We start from the raw sequence: 17,024 nt of genomic DNA, 5'->3' as shown, positions 1-17,024 counted from the left end.
CTCTCTCCCAAAGAAAAAACCAAAAGAATCAAACATAAATCTTTCAAGGTTTTTCGTAAGGACACTCAAATGTCAGTAACAAAATCACGTATGTAAATCTAAGTGAAAAGCCAAAATGGTATTTCCATAAAACAAAACATATGACTGCAAAAAAATTATACCTTACAGATATAATCACATGAGGTGAGAGTACCTATAGTTATGCATGAGTGTTAGAATGTGCAAGACCTTTCAGTGATGATGCACCCAGCAGCCAAGCGAGTGTTCAATTCTGTTTACTCTTTTACAGAGTAGGGTGTTTTTGTGAAACATTACTCAACAGCACTAGCAGGTGATGCTGCGATATCACTGTATTCATTTCCATACGTAAGTTAAATCATTTAATTCACAATAAGGCCATCCTTATAGAAAAGAAAACAAGAAAAGTGTAACTTCTATATGACAATGCAGAAGCAAAACACATGCATGATTCATACTCCATCACTTGATGGAGAAAAAGCTTCCTGGTTTTGTCAAAAGGAAGGTTTGGTTCTAAGCGCTACTGGAAGCGGTAAGAAAAAAACTTTGGAAAATTCAATAGAAAATTTATCAAACCAATGCTTGAATTTCTTTTTGGTAATACCCATATACACTTCCACTTCATTATGCAGTCTAAGTTGGAAAGCGCTGAGCACCTTCTGGAAAAATTCATCTCACCATGAATTTAACAGCAGCAGAGCACACAACTGCACGTTTTATTTTGATTTTGCTGTGCCTTGTAAAGAGTGCCACCGCTGCCAGCACTACAAAGTGATTACTGGGAATAGCTAGTTTCAACTCTATTTATATTTACATTTTATTACTGAAGAACATGGAAGGAAGCCAAAGACCCCAGTTCAAAGATAACTTTCAAGTCAATGTAGGATTGCTTCTCTCTCAGAAAGCAACATACCACTCCAGCCTTTTCATGTCCTTGTTTTAGACATGGACTAGGAACGCAGTCACTCAAGCACATGTTTCTATGTTTAGAAAAATGTGAATATCTTCCATTTAACACTAAAGCATTGAATATAGTGCTATGACACCAAAACACCTGTTAATTACAGATTGTTCTGAAATATGTGCTATTATATTTCTCTTCTTCACACCCTATCCTTCACCAAAAATAAAATACCCATGCCTTCTCATCTTTCACTCTCGTGCTGCTGCTGTATATAACACCCCTCCAATTAATCGGTGCCCTTTATATCATACAGGAAGAGTAGAGAGCTCAGGGCCTACGAATGCGACTGGAGAAAACCTGGCAATCCAGATAAAGTGAGGAGAAACCCTGCTCTCTCACTACACAATAATACACATGACAGCTGATGTGACAGGATCTCCAGAAACTAGAATTCTCTTATATGAAAAAACAAACTTTGCACAACTTCAAGAAGTTGACCTAGTATTTCTCTGATTATAAGCCTTTTAACATCTCTGAAACATATTCTAACTTAAAGTATTAAATAAAAATATGAGAAACTGCTGCAGAAGTTTAGGAATCTAATAAATTTTTATCCTTTAAAAGCATGGGCTATCTCATATGGAAACTTGGTGAGCGTACCAACACTCATACTGTTTATCCAATATTCTTCTAGGGATAGTACTTTTACTCAGAACTGTTAAAAGTACTTGTGGAATACGCAATATTTACCTTAGAAAACTGTACTTACCTTCGGACATTTGGAATTTCTTGCGGTTTCAATCATAAGATTTGACCCCATTTTTTCTCTACAAATAAGTAAAAAATTGAAAATGCTCCATCAGTTTAGCATGATCAAAAGACATGCATTTTTATCATCCTTACTTCTGAGAACTTTACATTTAAAAGAAACAATGCTTGGATTTTACTTAAATAATCAGATTTCTATGGTTGCCTTCAATGGACCAATATTTCAAACCTTCTATGCTGTTGGAAATAAGTCTGAAGAGCAACTGAGGTCTTGATTCAGTTACTTCACTGCATACTCAACCATAAAACATCAGTATTACTCAACTACTTTGTGAGAAGAAACCAAAGTATTTTGCTACATTTAAGAATCAAAAAATTAACATCTTTAGTAAGCAGTTTTATAGTAATGAAAATTATTCTTTATGAAAACAAAAGCTAAGGAAAGAGAGATGCCATTCTACAGGATTCAGAAGAAAGTTAAAACATCTACATGTAATCTTCCATAACAATAATTCAGTATGCATTTAACATCCCTTTTTGAGGGAGAATTTTTTCATATGCATACATTTTAATAAAACTGACAGTGAAACCACAAAAATGGTCAGCATTGTAATTTATCATCACATCAGCATTAGGGTCAGTGTTCTAATTGCTAACTAGGAGGTAGCATAGTGTAGGAGACTGGAAGATATCAGCATACTTGCCAATAATCCCATATCAGCATCTATTTCAATCTCGATTTGCTTACAGTAAAGGTATAAAACTCTGTGGAGCGTTTGCTCATCCATAATGATTCCAATCCGGCTTTCATTTAAATCAGCAAGTTTTCTTCCTCCCCTTGAACACAGCCTATACAAACACAGGTGGTGCATCTACCTTATTGTGCAAAGACAGTTTTCAGTATTGCTACTCTTTTTAAGTAAGGTGATGCCATGTGTTACTGTTAAGAGATCATCCATCTATAGCTCACACTACTGTGACACCAGGTAGTAGCACTTCTACTGTTAAAAACCAACACCTTTATCCATCTAGTCAGGTCAGAAGATAAAAGAAGCTTTAAATGTTACAATAGCAGTAGTCCTCAACGTAGACAGTAAACTGTATTTGGAGGTAGTACAATTTACTGTTCCACTAGTGGATATCTGCTTGATGGATGGCTGTGTACATGTCGTCCTTGAAAAGGAGGAAGGAAGGGACACAGCTTCTAGTCCTGTGATCGAAGACTGCTGCTGACAATTCTTACATCAATAGCGCTGTTTTATTTTATTTTTTCCAATAAATGCATTAATTCTAGTCACCAACCAGAAGGGGAAGAGTGCCATCTGCACTCACTAATTGACTACAGAAAGAGATGAAGGCACACAGAACCATGAAGTAGGAATATACAGAAATAAAAGATGAGATTGACAGAGGTGAGATATGAAAGACATCTACTGATTTGCATCACTGACATCTACTTCTTCCTAAATACCTGTATTAGATATTCTTTTCCCAAACCCAGAATATAAAGATAAAAAAAATGCATAAGCAATATCCACTGCTTAATTATAGGAACCGTCAAACTGAATAATTATTTTCTCACATCTTGCTTCTTATGAAAGCCAGGAACTGATGTTTCAGAGTAGTTACAAGAAATTCCTTAAACTACTATGCAACTTTAGACATTAAGGTCTAAAGAGAAGTTTAATATCACCTCCAAATTTAGTTCAGTTTTGTTGCTAGCATTAATACTTTAATTGCGTATTATACAAATGTCTTTTTCAAGCCTCACTGTTCAATTATTTTCTTTAGCAAAGTCACAACACAATTAAGTCCACAGTTTATTCACATACTGTGTTAAAAGAGAAAGTCTCCTAATTTTATTGAATAGTCCCTTGTTCTTGAAGAAAAGAGGAGAACGGTAATTCTCAAGATACCTTATTATCTCAAATTATTGCTTTAACTTGTTTGCTTTTTCTAACAATAGAGTGTCCTAATCCCTTTGTGAGAGTTGTCTTTAGGTCACTGGCTACTTTTTACCAACCTTGTAACAGAAGCATTCTCTAAAACGGGGTAACTGGGACTGTAAGTAGTATTTTAAGTGAAATTGTATTATGGATTAATATAACGGCATTATAATATTTTCTGTATTTTCAATCCCAACCGTCACACACTGAATCATCTTGTTTGACCACAAGCATACAGATGTTTCATTAAACTGTCCATAACAACATCCAAATCACTTTTGATATTAAAGTTAATTTAAAACCTCTAAGCATGTTTTTCCACTCATGGGTTATTACTTTACACATAATTTCATCTGCCATCCTATTTTTCCATTTATCTGCTTTGTTTGTGTCTGTATGTGACATATGTCCTCTAGACATGACCCATCTAAACAACAAGTCTCCTATACAAATGTTGCTCTTTCATTGCTTCAGGTCACTAATATTACAACACTTATCTCAGTAATGCTATGAAGAACATATTGCCAACCATATGCTTAAAGAAACATTCTAATGGGCTACAGCCAGCATGCAATCAAATAGTCTGGAGAAAAAGCATTTAATTTGAAAGGCAAAACTGTAACTTTTACCCCCTTCTAAGAACAACAACAACAACAAAAGTACCAGGAAACTATGACATCTTTACCAAACCTACAGGACAGACTTTTATTGCATGCTCCATAAGGATACAGAACACCTCACTGATAATGCTGCAAAATCTGTTAAGTATATCTGGAGTGACTAACTGGTACAGAATGTGTTGCCCATCTAGTTACTGGAGAACAGACTCAATTTATACTTCAATTTGCATAACAAATACTGGTTTGAAGTATTATTGCTTATAATCCCAAACACATGCATTATCCATTTTCCTACCAACAGAGAACATGTAACTTTTACCCTACCCTCTATACAGTGCTTGATTGCTTCTCAAGATTACAAATTCCCAGTACGGGATTTTAGTTAGCTTGTGAAAACCCCTAGCTGCTCACCAAATTCCTCCAGTAGTTTCTCAAGACTTGAAAGAAGAAAATTGTATATGTAAACAACAGTCGAAAGAAAACAGAAAACTTGGAACTATAAGCTAGGTTCTTCTTACAAATGCAATTCAATATCGCATTTACATAGACTGATGTACAGTTAAGTATAATTTTGTGCACAAAGTAATAGAAGTAACTGATTAAAACCAGTCCTCAAATTGTAATTCAAGGAATGCATAAGTAGAGTTAAAATAAGCATATACGTAAGACATAAAATCAATTCCCTACAGCACTCAGAATAAAAAGTTAGTTAAGCGAAATTGTCATTTTCTGAAATGGAATTTGTAATACGCCTCCATGAATGCACGCAACATTAGCCTAATGCAACATTAGCTTAATTATTTTCAGCAATACTACTTTCTGACAGAAAATAATACCATCAGCATCGTGGTAGGGCTAAATATATATTGCATGCCTGTAGATTTTAAACAGATAGTCTCTATTTCAAGCAAGGCTGACAAGTCTACTACCATTTAAACAACAAAAACCCACCCAGCACAAGTAAGCCTTTTAAATTTAAAACAAAACATAAAGCAGTTTTCCCATGCAATGACTGAAAGTTAGACCTGACCTTCTTATTGCCATAAAGAGATGCTATATAACCTTTCAATTCCCTTCTTAGTTCTAGGCTTCCACACCACAAGGAAGCCTGCAGGAATCCCTGCTGTTTCAATAAAATGTCATGTAGGCATAGCATCTCCCTTCAAGATTGCAGAATTAGGTCAACAAAGTCATTTGTTGACCTGTATATTTAATTTTTAATTTAATCTATGGATAATATAATAATCGCCTGGCTTTATCTCCCTCATGTGTTACATGTAGCTGCAAAGAATAACAGCATTTTAATTGAAGGCAGGTAAAATACTTTCATGAGGTAATTCTGATTTTCACAAGACTTCTTATAGTTGGACAGGGGAGGAAAAGAGGGAAGGCAGAGTAAAATCGCTTTTCTCAAAAAAGAGGAACTCCAGATATCTGAGACGAAAAACATGATATTCATTTGATAAACACACTTAGTCCTAAAAATATGCAAAAGCACAGAGGAGAAGTGCTTGGAAGCCCCTCTCCTCACTTCAGCAAAGAAGTGAGATGCTTAAAACTCAGGCAGGACAGGTATTCCCACTATAACGTCTAGAAAAAACTCTTTCAATCCCATAAAACGCATTCATCATGTTCCCAAAGGAACTTGTCACTACTTAACCAAAGAAACTTTTTACCATTTTACATTTGCTCTCAGGGAAGGTTGTTTCAGTTCTTTCAGTAGCAGTGCCAGCTAACACTATTTGGGAAACTACAACATTAGTTTGCTAAAAATCATAAACAATAGAACTAGCAATACAAATACAGATGAATAAAACTAAGTAACAAAACTTGTAATACAATAATTCTTCCCAGTGATTTTTTCTGAATAGCCGTTAATGCATTTGTATACGTATCTATGAACAAACACCATTTCACTGGCAACTCTGACACAGCAGATACTTTTTCATTGCAACCCTTACAGCTCATTTCCCTTTTCAAGGAAAGGGGCAATGGGCAAAACCCCTCAATATACCAGCTAAGATTAAAAATCCCTACTACAGCACATTATTTCATTTCTCACCATGTTTCCTATAAGAAAAAAGGCACAGCAGGTGGCTAGTAAAATCTGTAGCAGATCTATAATGAGTGAGATCAAGCAGAGCTGGCAAGCATACAGGAATATAATCAGAAATCAGTGCACTAAGGCTTACTTTATTCCCCAGAAACAGAAATCATAACATTAAAGGCTTTCAATGTTTTGGTAAACATGAAAACAGCTATTTCAAAAGAATGAGAGTATATGCTAATCCCTTCTAGTTGTTTTAAGAATTTGCTTACCAGTTAAACAATAACAAAACCGAAGCCTCTCAGACATTACACTAATTATTTTCTCCCCTGATCATTTTTTACTTACTTGAGCATTTTTTCCCATATATCACTGTCATAAAAGGCGTGGCTCCAACCCATTTTGACTGTTCCAACAATGACATTCTGCTTAAAAACATCTGATCCTAATTTGCGATACAGTTCTTCACAATCATCCAGAGGGATATGGAACAACCCCAACATAAAAGCTAATATAGCTCCTGAAAAAGAAATATGTTGAAATGTAAAATATAGCCTGGAGTAAGATTATAAAGATGGATTACCATTTAATGTAGTTCATAGGTTAGCAGAGTATCTATCTTGAAAAGGGTAGATCAACTGACATTTATATCACTAAATTCCTGTTCAGAGGTCACAAACTGTTTTAAAAAGACATATACGAGATAGAAGGGGTCTACTTTCAAAAACAGAACTATGAGAAGTTGAAAAATGGCATTATTTAATTTTGCAGAATTCATCCCTGCAAACTAGTATATGGCAGAAAGCAAATTAAATCCACTGCTTTATTTGGAAAGAGAAATGAGCAAGAGAAATCTATGATGTGGTATTAAAAATATATTTGGTACATTACTTGCTCTCTGGCAAACTCTGAGTCAGTAAAGAAAAATTCTAGGAAAATTCTGTAAAAAGAAGGGAGTTTTGACCAGTTCGGAATACATTTGCTTGCAACCATTTATAATTAGTCATTCATACATACTGCCATCTAGCGTGTACCTAAAAAAAAAAATTATGACCTACCCTCGTAGGAACAAAACAGCAGTATCCAAAAAGCATGGCTGCAGAATACCATTAAAAAGACTGTGGAAAAATACAATTAATGCATCACTATGATTCTTAGATATATTAAACTGAAAGGGACATATACAACCTTTAAATCTAACTGTGCAATACTGTGAAGACATGTAATTAAGCATCAGGAATTAGGACACATGATTTTTCAAATTTGTACATGAATGCAATAGGTGTAAATAAAAATAATGTAAAAAGGAGTAAATTCTTGAAAAAGAGTAAGAATAAAGCATATATGCAGAAAGAACTACATAAAGAAAGTTAGAGGTGGCTTTAAAGGAAACATGACTTCCAAGCTTCTTTTGCTCTCACAAACCCCACCAGCATGATAGCTGAGTGTTGGTGGATTAATGGTCTCCTCTTTTTTTTTTTTTTTTTTTAAATGTAGCACACATGCTTAATATAACTTGGGCCTACTTGACACATCAAAGTTTCATCAAGAGAAACTTACTCAACTGCCAAATCACAAAATGCCTGTATTCAACACAGGTAAATGTCTAGCAGCAGAGAAACACCATTTTCCTGAGTCTTGCAAATCCTCTGCTACCTTCTTTTTCCTCTTAACTCTCCAGCACCAATTCTACAATATCATGCATTTGCTATTTTGGTGAACAGTTTCAAAGACAAAGAGCCAAAATTCATACCAAATGCAAACTCATTTTCACTTCACCTCCTGACAAACAGCACCAAACACTGCAGTCCGCATCAGCACACAAGTGGCAGTAGATAATATCAGAGTCAAGGTACACATTAAACGGCTTTGCTGAAACCTGCTGCATGGTAACAAGACGCTCACAGGAGAGCAAGGTCAAAATCAAAGACACAGTGCAGGGTCTATCAGATAGTCCAGTAAAAAAAGTTTCTGACACTTCCATCACATCCTGCTCTGTATCACAGACTCCTACACTTCAGCCACCATCTCAGCCTTGACAGCCAACACTTCAGGGGGAAAAAAAAATACCTAAATAAAACCTGGGAGGCTAAGGAACATATCTTGAAGAACACAGGGATACAGCTGGCTAAGACGACACAAGATAGGCAAGAATATAACCTGAAAGATAAAAGTATTCCTTCCTTATTCAGTACCAGTAAGATTTTCAGCTGAAGTGCTATATCTGGACCTGAACGACATTCTTCAAAGAAGATGTGGACCAACTGAAAAAAAGAAAAGCCACACAAAAAATCCCCCCCCAAAACAATCACAGGTCAAGGAAATCAGTCTGTAAGGAAAGCCTGAGTAAACAGGCTATGACAAAAGCCTTTAAACGCACAGAAGGCTGCTGCAAAGGGAAAGAAAGAATCTATTATCCATGTTCCAGGGGAGTCAGGACAAGAGGAAACAAATTTGAACTGCAGCAGGAAGATCCACATTAGACATTTGGATTTTTTTTTTTCCCCCAAATGTAAAGACAGCAGAGCACTAGCACAGATTTTCTGAAGAGGTCTGACATGATTCAAAGTGTCCAAAAATTGTCAATACTTAAACACACACAGCTGATCCTTCCCTTGGGAAATGAGATAACCTCCTAAGGATGCTTTCAGCTCTATAATACCATGACTTGACTTGTCATTGATGAGTTCTACTGAAAAAATACTTCTTCCATCAGAAAGGTTTTCAAAATGCATTTCAAAACTGGAGGGACATGATGGGCAAAAAAAATCATCAACACAAAGAGATGCCAGCTTTGTTTAAGGAGGCTCCTCATCTGCAAATCACTGAAGGCTGGGAGAATAAATGGGGGCATTAGCTTTATGCTGTTCTTAACAACTTGGGAGGAATATTTTGGGAGAATATCCTTTGGATGCAAGGCGTTTGGATGCAAGTTTCACATGCATCCAAAACCGATGATCAAAGTGACCAGTACAATTCAGATGTCTTTGTAGTAAAATGCAGTGGAAAACAATATGCTTAGAGAACCTTTCATCATAGTATGTCAATGATCGAATCCCTCATATGATGCATCTGAATACCACTAATTATTAGCATTTGAAAATTCACTAGCATGCACTTTGCCTGTTTACATACTCTTGATGTTATAAACTGCTCCCTTTGACTGAATTATAAGTGCACCACTATTGAGAAGTATCTTTGACCTATTTGGAGACTGCATGAGCAGTGAAAAGAACATACAAGCCACATCCACAGCACACCTGCAGATAAGGTGTCCTCAATGAGTTAAGTGCTCTGTGCATCTATGAAAGCATGTCATGCTCTAGAGAACACTCACCTACAGAATTCCCACCACCTCAGTTCATGGGGCAATAGCACTTCCTCCTCTCAACTGCCTTGTTTTCATCTTTGGATTTTTGCACAGAACAGGCACAAACTTGGTATGGAATCTACATTAACTTAGTTCCCCATAAAAAAAGTTCAGCGGCCATCACTGCATTGTACGTGCTTGCAGATTTTCTGGTGCTTCCATGCCCAGATACCGTGCTCAGCGATAGGCAAGTGACTTAAGTTAGTTCTAATCAGAGTAGTGGGCTTGATTTAAGAACATCAGACCTCTCTATCAAAGATAAAATGTTTTTAAAATTATTGAAGCAGACATTGGAGAAGTGTTTTGTAGCGAAACTATCTTCTAAAGAAACAACCACTTACTGCTAAATTAACTAACAAAGGATTTTTTTCAAACACTATTAAAAATGTATAGCAGGGAACTATATTGTGCCTACAAATTCTGTCCAGCAGACGTAAGCATTCTCCTCTTCTCTACTATTTTGAGCCTATTAAGCAAATGTCTGGAAACGTGAACATTGTATCTACTCATGGTGATCTGCATTTAATGCTATTTCTGAATTAAACTGTATGGAAGATAAGTATAGTGCAAAAAAAAATTGAAGGATGTGCATTTCTGAAGGCAAATGAGCTATTGAACTACAGCATACCTCTTATGTCAGAAATCAACATTATGCTGCTACTGGTCTAGCATAATTTCTGAAGGAGATGACTGCCTTTTTAAAAGAAATTTATGCTTTAGAATTCCCTACTTCCTAGAGAAGACTAACTTATCACTGAGTCACAAGAGTAATTAAGGCTGGGAGGGACCTCTAGAGGTCATCTAGTCCAACCTCCTTTTCAAACAGCTTCAATTAGAACAGGTTACTCAGGACTTGTTCAGCCAAGTTTTGAGTATCTCCAGGGATGGAGCTTCCACAGCCTGTGCAGGCCACTCCTTCCACTGTCTGACCATCCTTGCAAGGAAAATGTGATTCCTTATACCTTATTGTAACTCCCACATTTCAACTTGTCTGTTGGCTTTTCTACTATCACTGTGCATCTTCAAGAAGAGCCTAGCTCCACCTTCTCTGTATTTTCCCATTAGTTGAAAGAGCAATAAGGCCTTCCCTTAGCCTTCTCTTCTTAAGGCTGAATAAACGAAGTCCCTGCACTCTCTCCCTGTACATCATGGCCTCCAGCCCCCGACCACCTACTTGGCCCTCTCCCAGACTGACTCAGTATGTACAAGAACATATCCAACAGATTAAGGGTCTGCTGAGGAGCCCAAAACTAGACACACAGTGGCCAGACAGAGACCCTTAATCTGTTGGGTACGTTCTTGTGCATAGAAGCCAATAGGTCGTTAGCTTTCTTTGCTGCAAGGCTACACTGATGATTCGTGTTAAACTTGTTCCAGAAAGACCAATTTTTTTTCTACAAAGCTGGTTTCTAGCCAGTCAGCCCACCTCAGATGGAGGGCTTTGTACTCAGCTTTATTGAAGCTTAGGTGGTTCCTGTCAAGCCATTTCTCCAGGCTGTACAGGCCAATCTGAACAGAGAGCATCCCTATACTAACCATCTCCTCGAATTTAGATCATCCAAGATCTTGCTACAGGCAGTCTGTCCCACTGTGCAGGTCATTAATAAAGAAAGGAAACACTATTGCCCAGTATCAGTCCCTGAGGGATGCTGCCTCATAAACACCCAAGATATCTGTAGCTGTGTGCAAAATGAAGGTGATTTGTCATTTTTTCAATAACTGTGAAAGTTTGAAGTTAAAAGTGTATCATGAATCACCCAAAGTTCTTATTCAGAAGAAGAAAAGAAAGACTTTAGAAATCACACCTGTACTTTCCCAGCTTACACTCAAAGCCAGGAACTGGCAAGTTCTGCAAAATCTACATTTATTCTCCGATGTTCTTTTACTATACCGCTAGCAAAATTCCAACTTGTGGCTTAACAATTACCTGTGCTTACACCACAAATGTAGTCAAAAAGTTGATGAACCGGCTTTCCAGTTAGTTCTTCTAGTTTCCGTAGAGTCTGAAGTGCAACTAAACCCCTGAAACACAAAAATCCCCTTCACATACAATGGTAGTTTTATCTTACATAGCTCTAATTAAGCCCATCTTTGCTTAATTATAACTAATTATGACTAACTACCACAGTAAGAATCCTGAATATTTCAGGGAATGAAAGAGTAGCAGAACATAATTAAAATGAAATGATGAATACTAAATATAATTGACATACTCAGGCATATCAAAAATAGTACTCAACAGCTACAGCCACACTGTTTTGTAGCCATACTGTTTTGTAGCAAAGGCTCAGGGATGATCATCTTCTGTGGATGTAGACTCAAGATAGATTTTAGCTGCATCTAGACCACACAGCACTTAAAGCTTGGTCTTAATGGGGCTATAAACACAGCTTTTAGTAAACGTCAGAATTCAAATTTAATGAACAGGCTTCTGCTACTACTCTTTACAAATTGTGGTAGATGCATAAATTCATGCAGAACTAGAGCATGTGTAACTAAGGACATGTGGTGCATAAATTAAAGAAAAAAAGCATTAGTTTTAGAAGAAATATAAGTCAACAGCATGGATAGAACAGCTTTCACCAGTAGCCTATTCATTCTTTCATATGAGACCATTCCTGCTGAGGCAGGTCACCCTCCAGAAAAGTACAAGGCAACACAATCATAAGAGTATAAACTACTTGTAGCATTTCACCCCAATTTTGTATTTCTGAGATTAGACTTGTGAGCAGACCAACTCAAATAAACATTTAATTTACTTCCAAAAGAAAAAAGAGCCAACCCAAGCACTTAATTAACTGTGTAGCCAACTTTAAACAGGTAAGTCATTTCAGTGTCATAGGTCTAGTAATGCATGGAAATTTAAGCACAAATGCATGCAAAAATAACGTCCATCACTTGGATAGTCAAATGCAACTGTAAATCATAAATTGCATCTTTGGGCACAAACTTATCAAAGAGTAACTGAAATTTTATTTCCAGTACAGTATGAAAAAGGCTACAAGTATATAAAAAAAACCCAGAGGACTTACCTTGTTCCTCCTCCATCAATAGCGAGGACTCGAATTCCCCAGCCTTTCACAGGGTCTGTATATCCAATTATAGCTAAAGTCTCTCTAACAGCAGCCTGAAGACTTTCGTCATTTGCCTGTCTCAGTCGCAGTAGGCATGGGATTAATTTTTCCTATTGATAAATACAAAGATATTTCATTCTAACTATATGTTTATACCAAAAGAATCCATGCTTAAATATCCTAGTTTGGCATTTAAGTGTAAAAGTAATATATTAGTTAAACTCAGAGGAAAACTTCTTTAAATCTGTATTTACCCATCTCTCTTTCTAACATGGGAAAGAAAGGACTTCAATATGACATTGTACATGCCTCATTGCTGAAGTAACTACCTACCAGAATTAAACAACCAAGGTGAAATGTACATGTTTCAAATAGCTAGAAACCTTTATTTACCAGCAGTTTAGTTTTATTGACTTTAAGGTCACACTGGCCAAGTATAAACTCAAGTGTGGAGCACACCAAGTATAGCTAGAAGCCCAGATTTTGCTGAATAAGTATTACACTGCTTCAAAACAGGAAATGCCTTCTAAGTACACTAATATTAAAGACAAAAATTACATTTTTTCCTCACAGTGAGTAATTTTTAAATGTACGATTACTATCACACAGATATAGAGTATTATAATCAAAATGGGAGTAGTGAATGTACTCTTTCATAATAAAGTAACTCACATCTATTCATGTGGATGCCCGACCTGTACCCTGCCTGGATGATTCATCTGGCCTGCACTCCATTCCCAAAGATCTCTTTTCCAGCAATTCTACAATCTATGTCACACATCTGTCGTATCTTGTGGAAAAAGGCACAAGACTGACAAATGCTATGATTTAGCTAGTACTGCTAGAATAGTCTACCACCCACCTCCTGTCCTCTCACTGCAGGAAAGAGAGTGAGTAGGATTAGATTACATGAACTTATTTGGTGATTATATTCCACTCTTGTCATCTCTCTTCAAAGGAAGCATGCAAACAAGCATAAAAACTGTTGTGCATATGCAGATCAACTGTACCGTACATTCCCATCCGGTCAATTGCGACAGAGAACACAGTGTACAACCTTCATCTACCACTAGAATAAGCTATACTATCTATCCACATGACAAGCTGTATGCTTCTAAATTAAACATTGCAATCTTAAGAGCCTTTAGCTAAACTACTGATTGTTTGCATACAAATCTGAACCAGCTAAAAAAATAGCTATGAAGAGAGGCATTCACACTGTACTCTTTACAAACAGAAAATATGACTAGCCCACAAATGCACAGAATAAAGTTTTATGTTATTCTATGTCAATGGTCTGTCAGATATTTATTTTTTGTCTAAGCATAAAGACTATTTGCACCTTAATTGCAACTCCTCTGCTCTCTGGAAATTCTAGAAGATGATAGGTCAGTTCTTCAACCCTGCTGATACAGACTCTTCGATTAGAGGATCTCCGTAGGGCTTGAACTAAAGCTCGAGTCCTGTTATCAATACTCACTCTTGCAATAATCTAAAAAAAGATAAAAGTTATAAAAATAACATAAAACTACTGTAAGAAATATGTAAAATCTGTCAAGACTAATTCCAAACTTATTTTAAGACTTCTCAGAAGTAGGACAACATATTGTACTAGAGATCTGCTACAGGCTCCAAGTTAAGCATTGCTTAAACATAAACAGGCAACCGTATGGCTGTTTACTAGAAAAATAAATAAAGGCAGCTCACAGCAACAATGCACCAAACAAACATGTGTCAGCATGTACTCAGATGTATTTTCAGGGCAACTCTGAAATCATAGTATCTGGACCACGAAGGAGTGTAAGATTACTACAGCTACAACAACAGCAGCAACTACTACCTATATTTATGTACTTTCTCTCTCTACATATATATGAGCTAAATATATGTATATACTATACACACACGTGCATATATATACACACTTTACATAAAACCATAAACATACATGTACTTATATAAAAAGTATACTCATTTTTATATATGTATACATATATACTTATTTACAAGTACATACATGTATATGCAAGTTTACACATAACTTACATATCGTATGTATACATAAGTTCATATAGTTTTTATATATGTGTAGATAGATATATACTTATTTACATAGATACATATGGACTTACATGTACATACACATATAAACATTATGTGTACGTATACACATGTACTTACATATAAGTACATACATAGGTGTACACTTAAGTATGTAAGTGTGTGTATGTATCTAAGTTTACAGATAGGTATACATACATATGTGGGTATAGCGTATATATACACTTGTATAAAATATACATAGAAATAACACATAAAGAAATAACACTAAACAGAGACTTGCCTTTTCTCTCTGAAGAGACAGATGCTTCTCCCTCTCTTCTGCAGTCTTAGCCTCTTTTGCTTTGTCCTCCTCATCCTTCTCAGACACTTCTTGTTCCAGCTGTTTACTCTTTTCTGGTGAAACAACTTTTGTATCAGATCTTAACTTGGGAACCAACCCACCAATGTAACTGTCTACAAAAGCTTGTACACTGTTACTGGGATATGAAAGAAAGTTTGCAATACTTTTTTTAGTGGAAACTGGAAGAGCAGCATTTGTCTTTTCAGCACCCAGAGTCTCTGCTTCAGGAGCTGAAGTAGCTGCTGAATCCACCGTCTTTTCTTCACTCATTATAGTATTTTCTGATGAATCGAGCTTATTCCTCTCTTCACTTTGAGAGTCCCGTAAGAAACCATTCCTTTTTTTCTCTTGATCCATAACAGAATTATTAAAGTACCAGTTGATGTGATCAGCTACAAAGTTGTAAGTCTCTCCAAAATTTGTAGAAAAGTAGCTTACATGAAAAAGGTGGGTTTTAGTAGATGCTGAGTCATTTTCAGTATCTTGATCAGTGCCACTTGCGCTTACTAAAATAGGCTCCAAGTTTTCGTTTGCACAAGTGGATTTCTTTGCAGCTGGGCCTCTGTTGCAATCCTCCTGAGTTCTGGCATCTGTGACTTGTTTATCATTTTCTAGATTTGCATGGATGTTACTTGCATCTGCATTACTTTTATTTGCTTTTCCCAGAGTACCTGAGTGTGACTTTAATCGAGCTATCCGTGAAACCAGTTCACTGTGAGTGCCAGACACTGCCTTTGAAACAGATTCTATAGTATTCTTAATTCGTGACATGCGATTGTTCACTTTTGTAAGTCCTTTGGAAGAAGAAGTCAGAAGTTTAGAAACTCTGTAGTATAAAAATTCATGGCTGTAAATGTATTTGTTGTACCAAAACGTTCTGCTTCTAGCCCATTTACACTGTGGCTCGCTCGTATGAAAAACTCTCGGGTGAATGGCATGATTTATCCTCCAGCAGACTTTAGGTCTATACAAATACGGGTATTTGTTTCTCTGCTTCCACCAGAGACTTTTTGGGTTAATTATAGAGAACAAATAGGTGTCTAACGATAAATGAACTGTCATTACTTATAAATAATTACACCTTTTCTATGTTGCTTGTCTACTTCATCCCAGAAAATATATTTCAATAAATAAGTCTCGTATCGTGGTGTTACCTGAAAAAGAAAAAAAAACAATGGAAACCCCACATCAGTAACAAGTTAAACCAGAATCACAGAGTCGCTTAAAGCAGATGCACCTTATTTATTCTTTCAGTAAAGTCGGATAAACATTCAAATCAAATAGCCTCATGGGGATATCTACTGCTCAGGACATGTGGTAGCATCACCCCAACATTTTAACTTCAACACATTACTCCTTAAAGGCCAGTTTAAGTCGATCTTGAGCAATATGTAACACTTGTCAAAAACACTCACTGGCGTACAGAAAATTGCTTGCCGGTCTTTCCAGTAAATTTGCATCTCTTTAGCAAACTACCTCGTGCAGAGACCAAATTTCAAATGAAACCTTCATTGTATTACCACCCCTTTCCAGAACTCCTCCCAGGGGAGAAAGGACACCAATTCTTTGAGCAGAGCTCCAGTACAAAACCGCAAGTTCAACGAAACGTTCCTATCCTCAGAGCTAAGGGCAGTACATACTCCTCGCTCTACGAAGATGTTTCTGGGGTGGATCAGAGTTTTCCAGGGTGCACAAGAGCTGCGCTGACGCCGCAGAGGCGAACCCATTCCTCGCCTAAACGGCAAGCTCGGGCTTCCCCGGCTCCCCCGACCAGCGCCAGAGGAGGCCCGGCAGCCCAACTACCTGCGCAGGCCGACCCCGAAGTAACGGCAGCAGCCAGCAGCACCTTTACTTACAGTTACCTCAGCGCCCG

At 36.8% G+C, this 17,024-nt stretch overlaps 1 protein-coding gene across 8 annotated transcripts in view; it reads right to left on the bottom strand.

The window, feature by feature from the left end:
- The window catches only part of PNPLA8 (patatin-like phospholipase domain containing 8), a 43,621-nt gene extending 26,597 nt beyond the window's left edge, over positions 1-17,024 (bottom strand). For 5 of the 8 annotated variants that reach the window (XM_010574041.1, XM_010574037.1, XM_010574044.1 and 2 more), the window contains exons 1-7: positions 17,008-17,024; positions 15,092-16,305; positions 14,090-14,239; positions 12,706-12,857; positions 11,601-11,695; positions 6,652-6,823; positions 1,692-1,749 (exon numbers count right to left, since the gene is read on the bottom strand). In XM_010574041.1, the coding sequence (XP_010572343.1) occupies positions 1,692-1,749; positions 6,652-6,823; positions 11,601-11,695; positions 12,706-12,857; positions 14,090-14,239; positions 15,092-16,213 (1,749 nt within the window). In that variant the 5' untranslated portion in view covers positions 16,214-16,305; positions 17,008-17,024. The other 3 variants (XM_010574038.1, XM_010574039.1, XM_010574040.1) reach the window with 3 other exon arrangements.

Source organism: Haliaeetus leucocephalus, unplaced genomic scaffold (assembly GCF_000737465.1).
Source record: "Haliaeetus leucocephalus isolate CR32 unplaced genomic scaffold, Haliaeetus_leucocephalus-4.0 Scaffold406, whole genome shotgun sequence".
In the NCBI taxonomy this organism is placed as follows: domain Eukaryota; kingdom Metazoa; phylum Chordata; class Aves; order Accipitriformes; family Accipitridae; genus Haliaeetus; species Haliaeetus leucocephalus.
The sequence above is the reverse complement of the archived record's forward strand: the minus strand, read 5'-3'. Positions and strand labels throughout refer to the sequence as shown.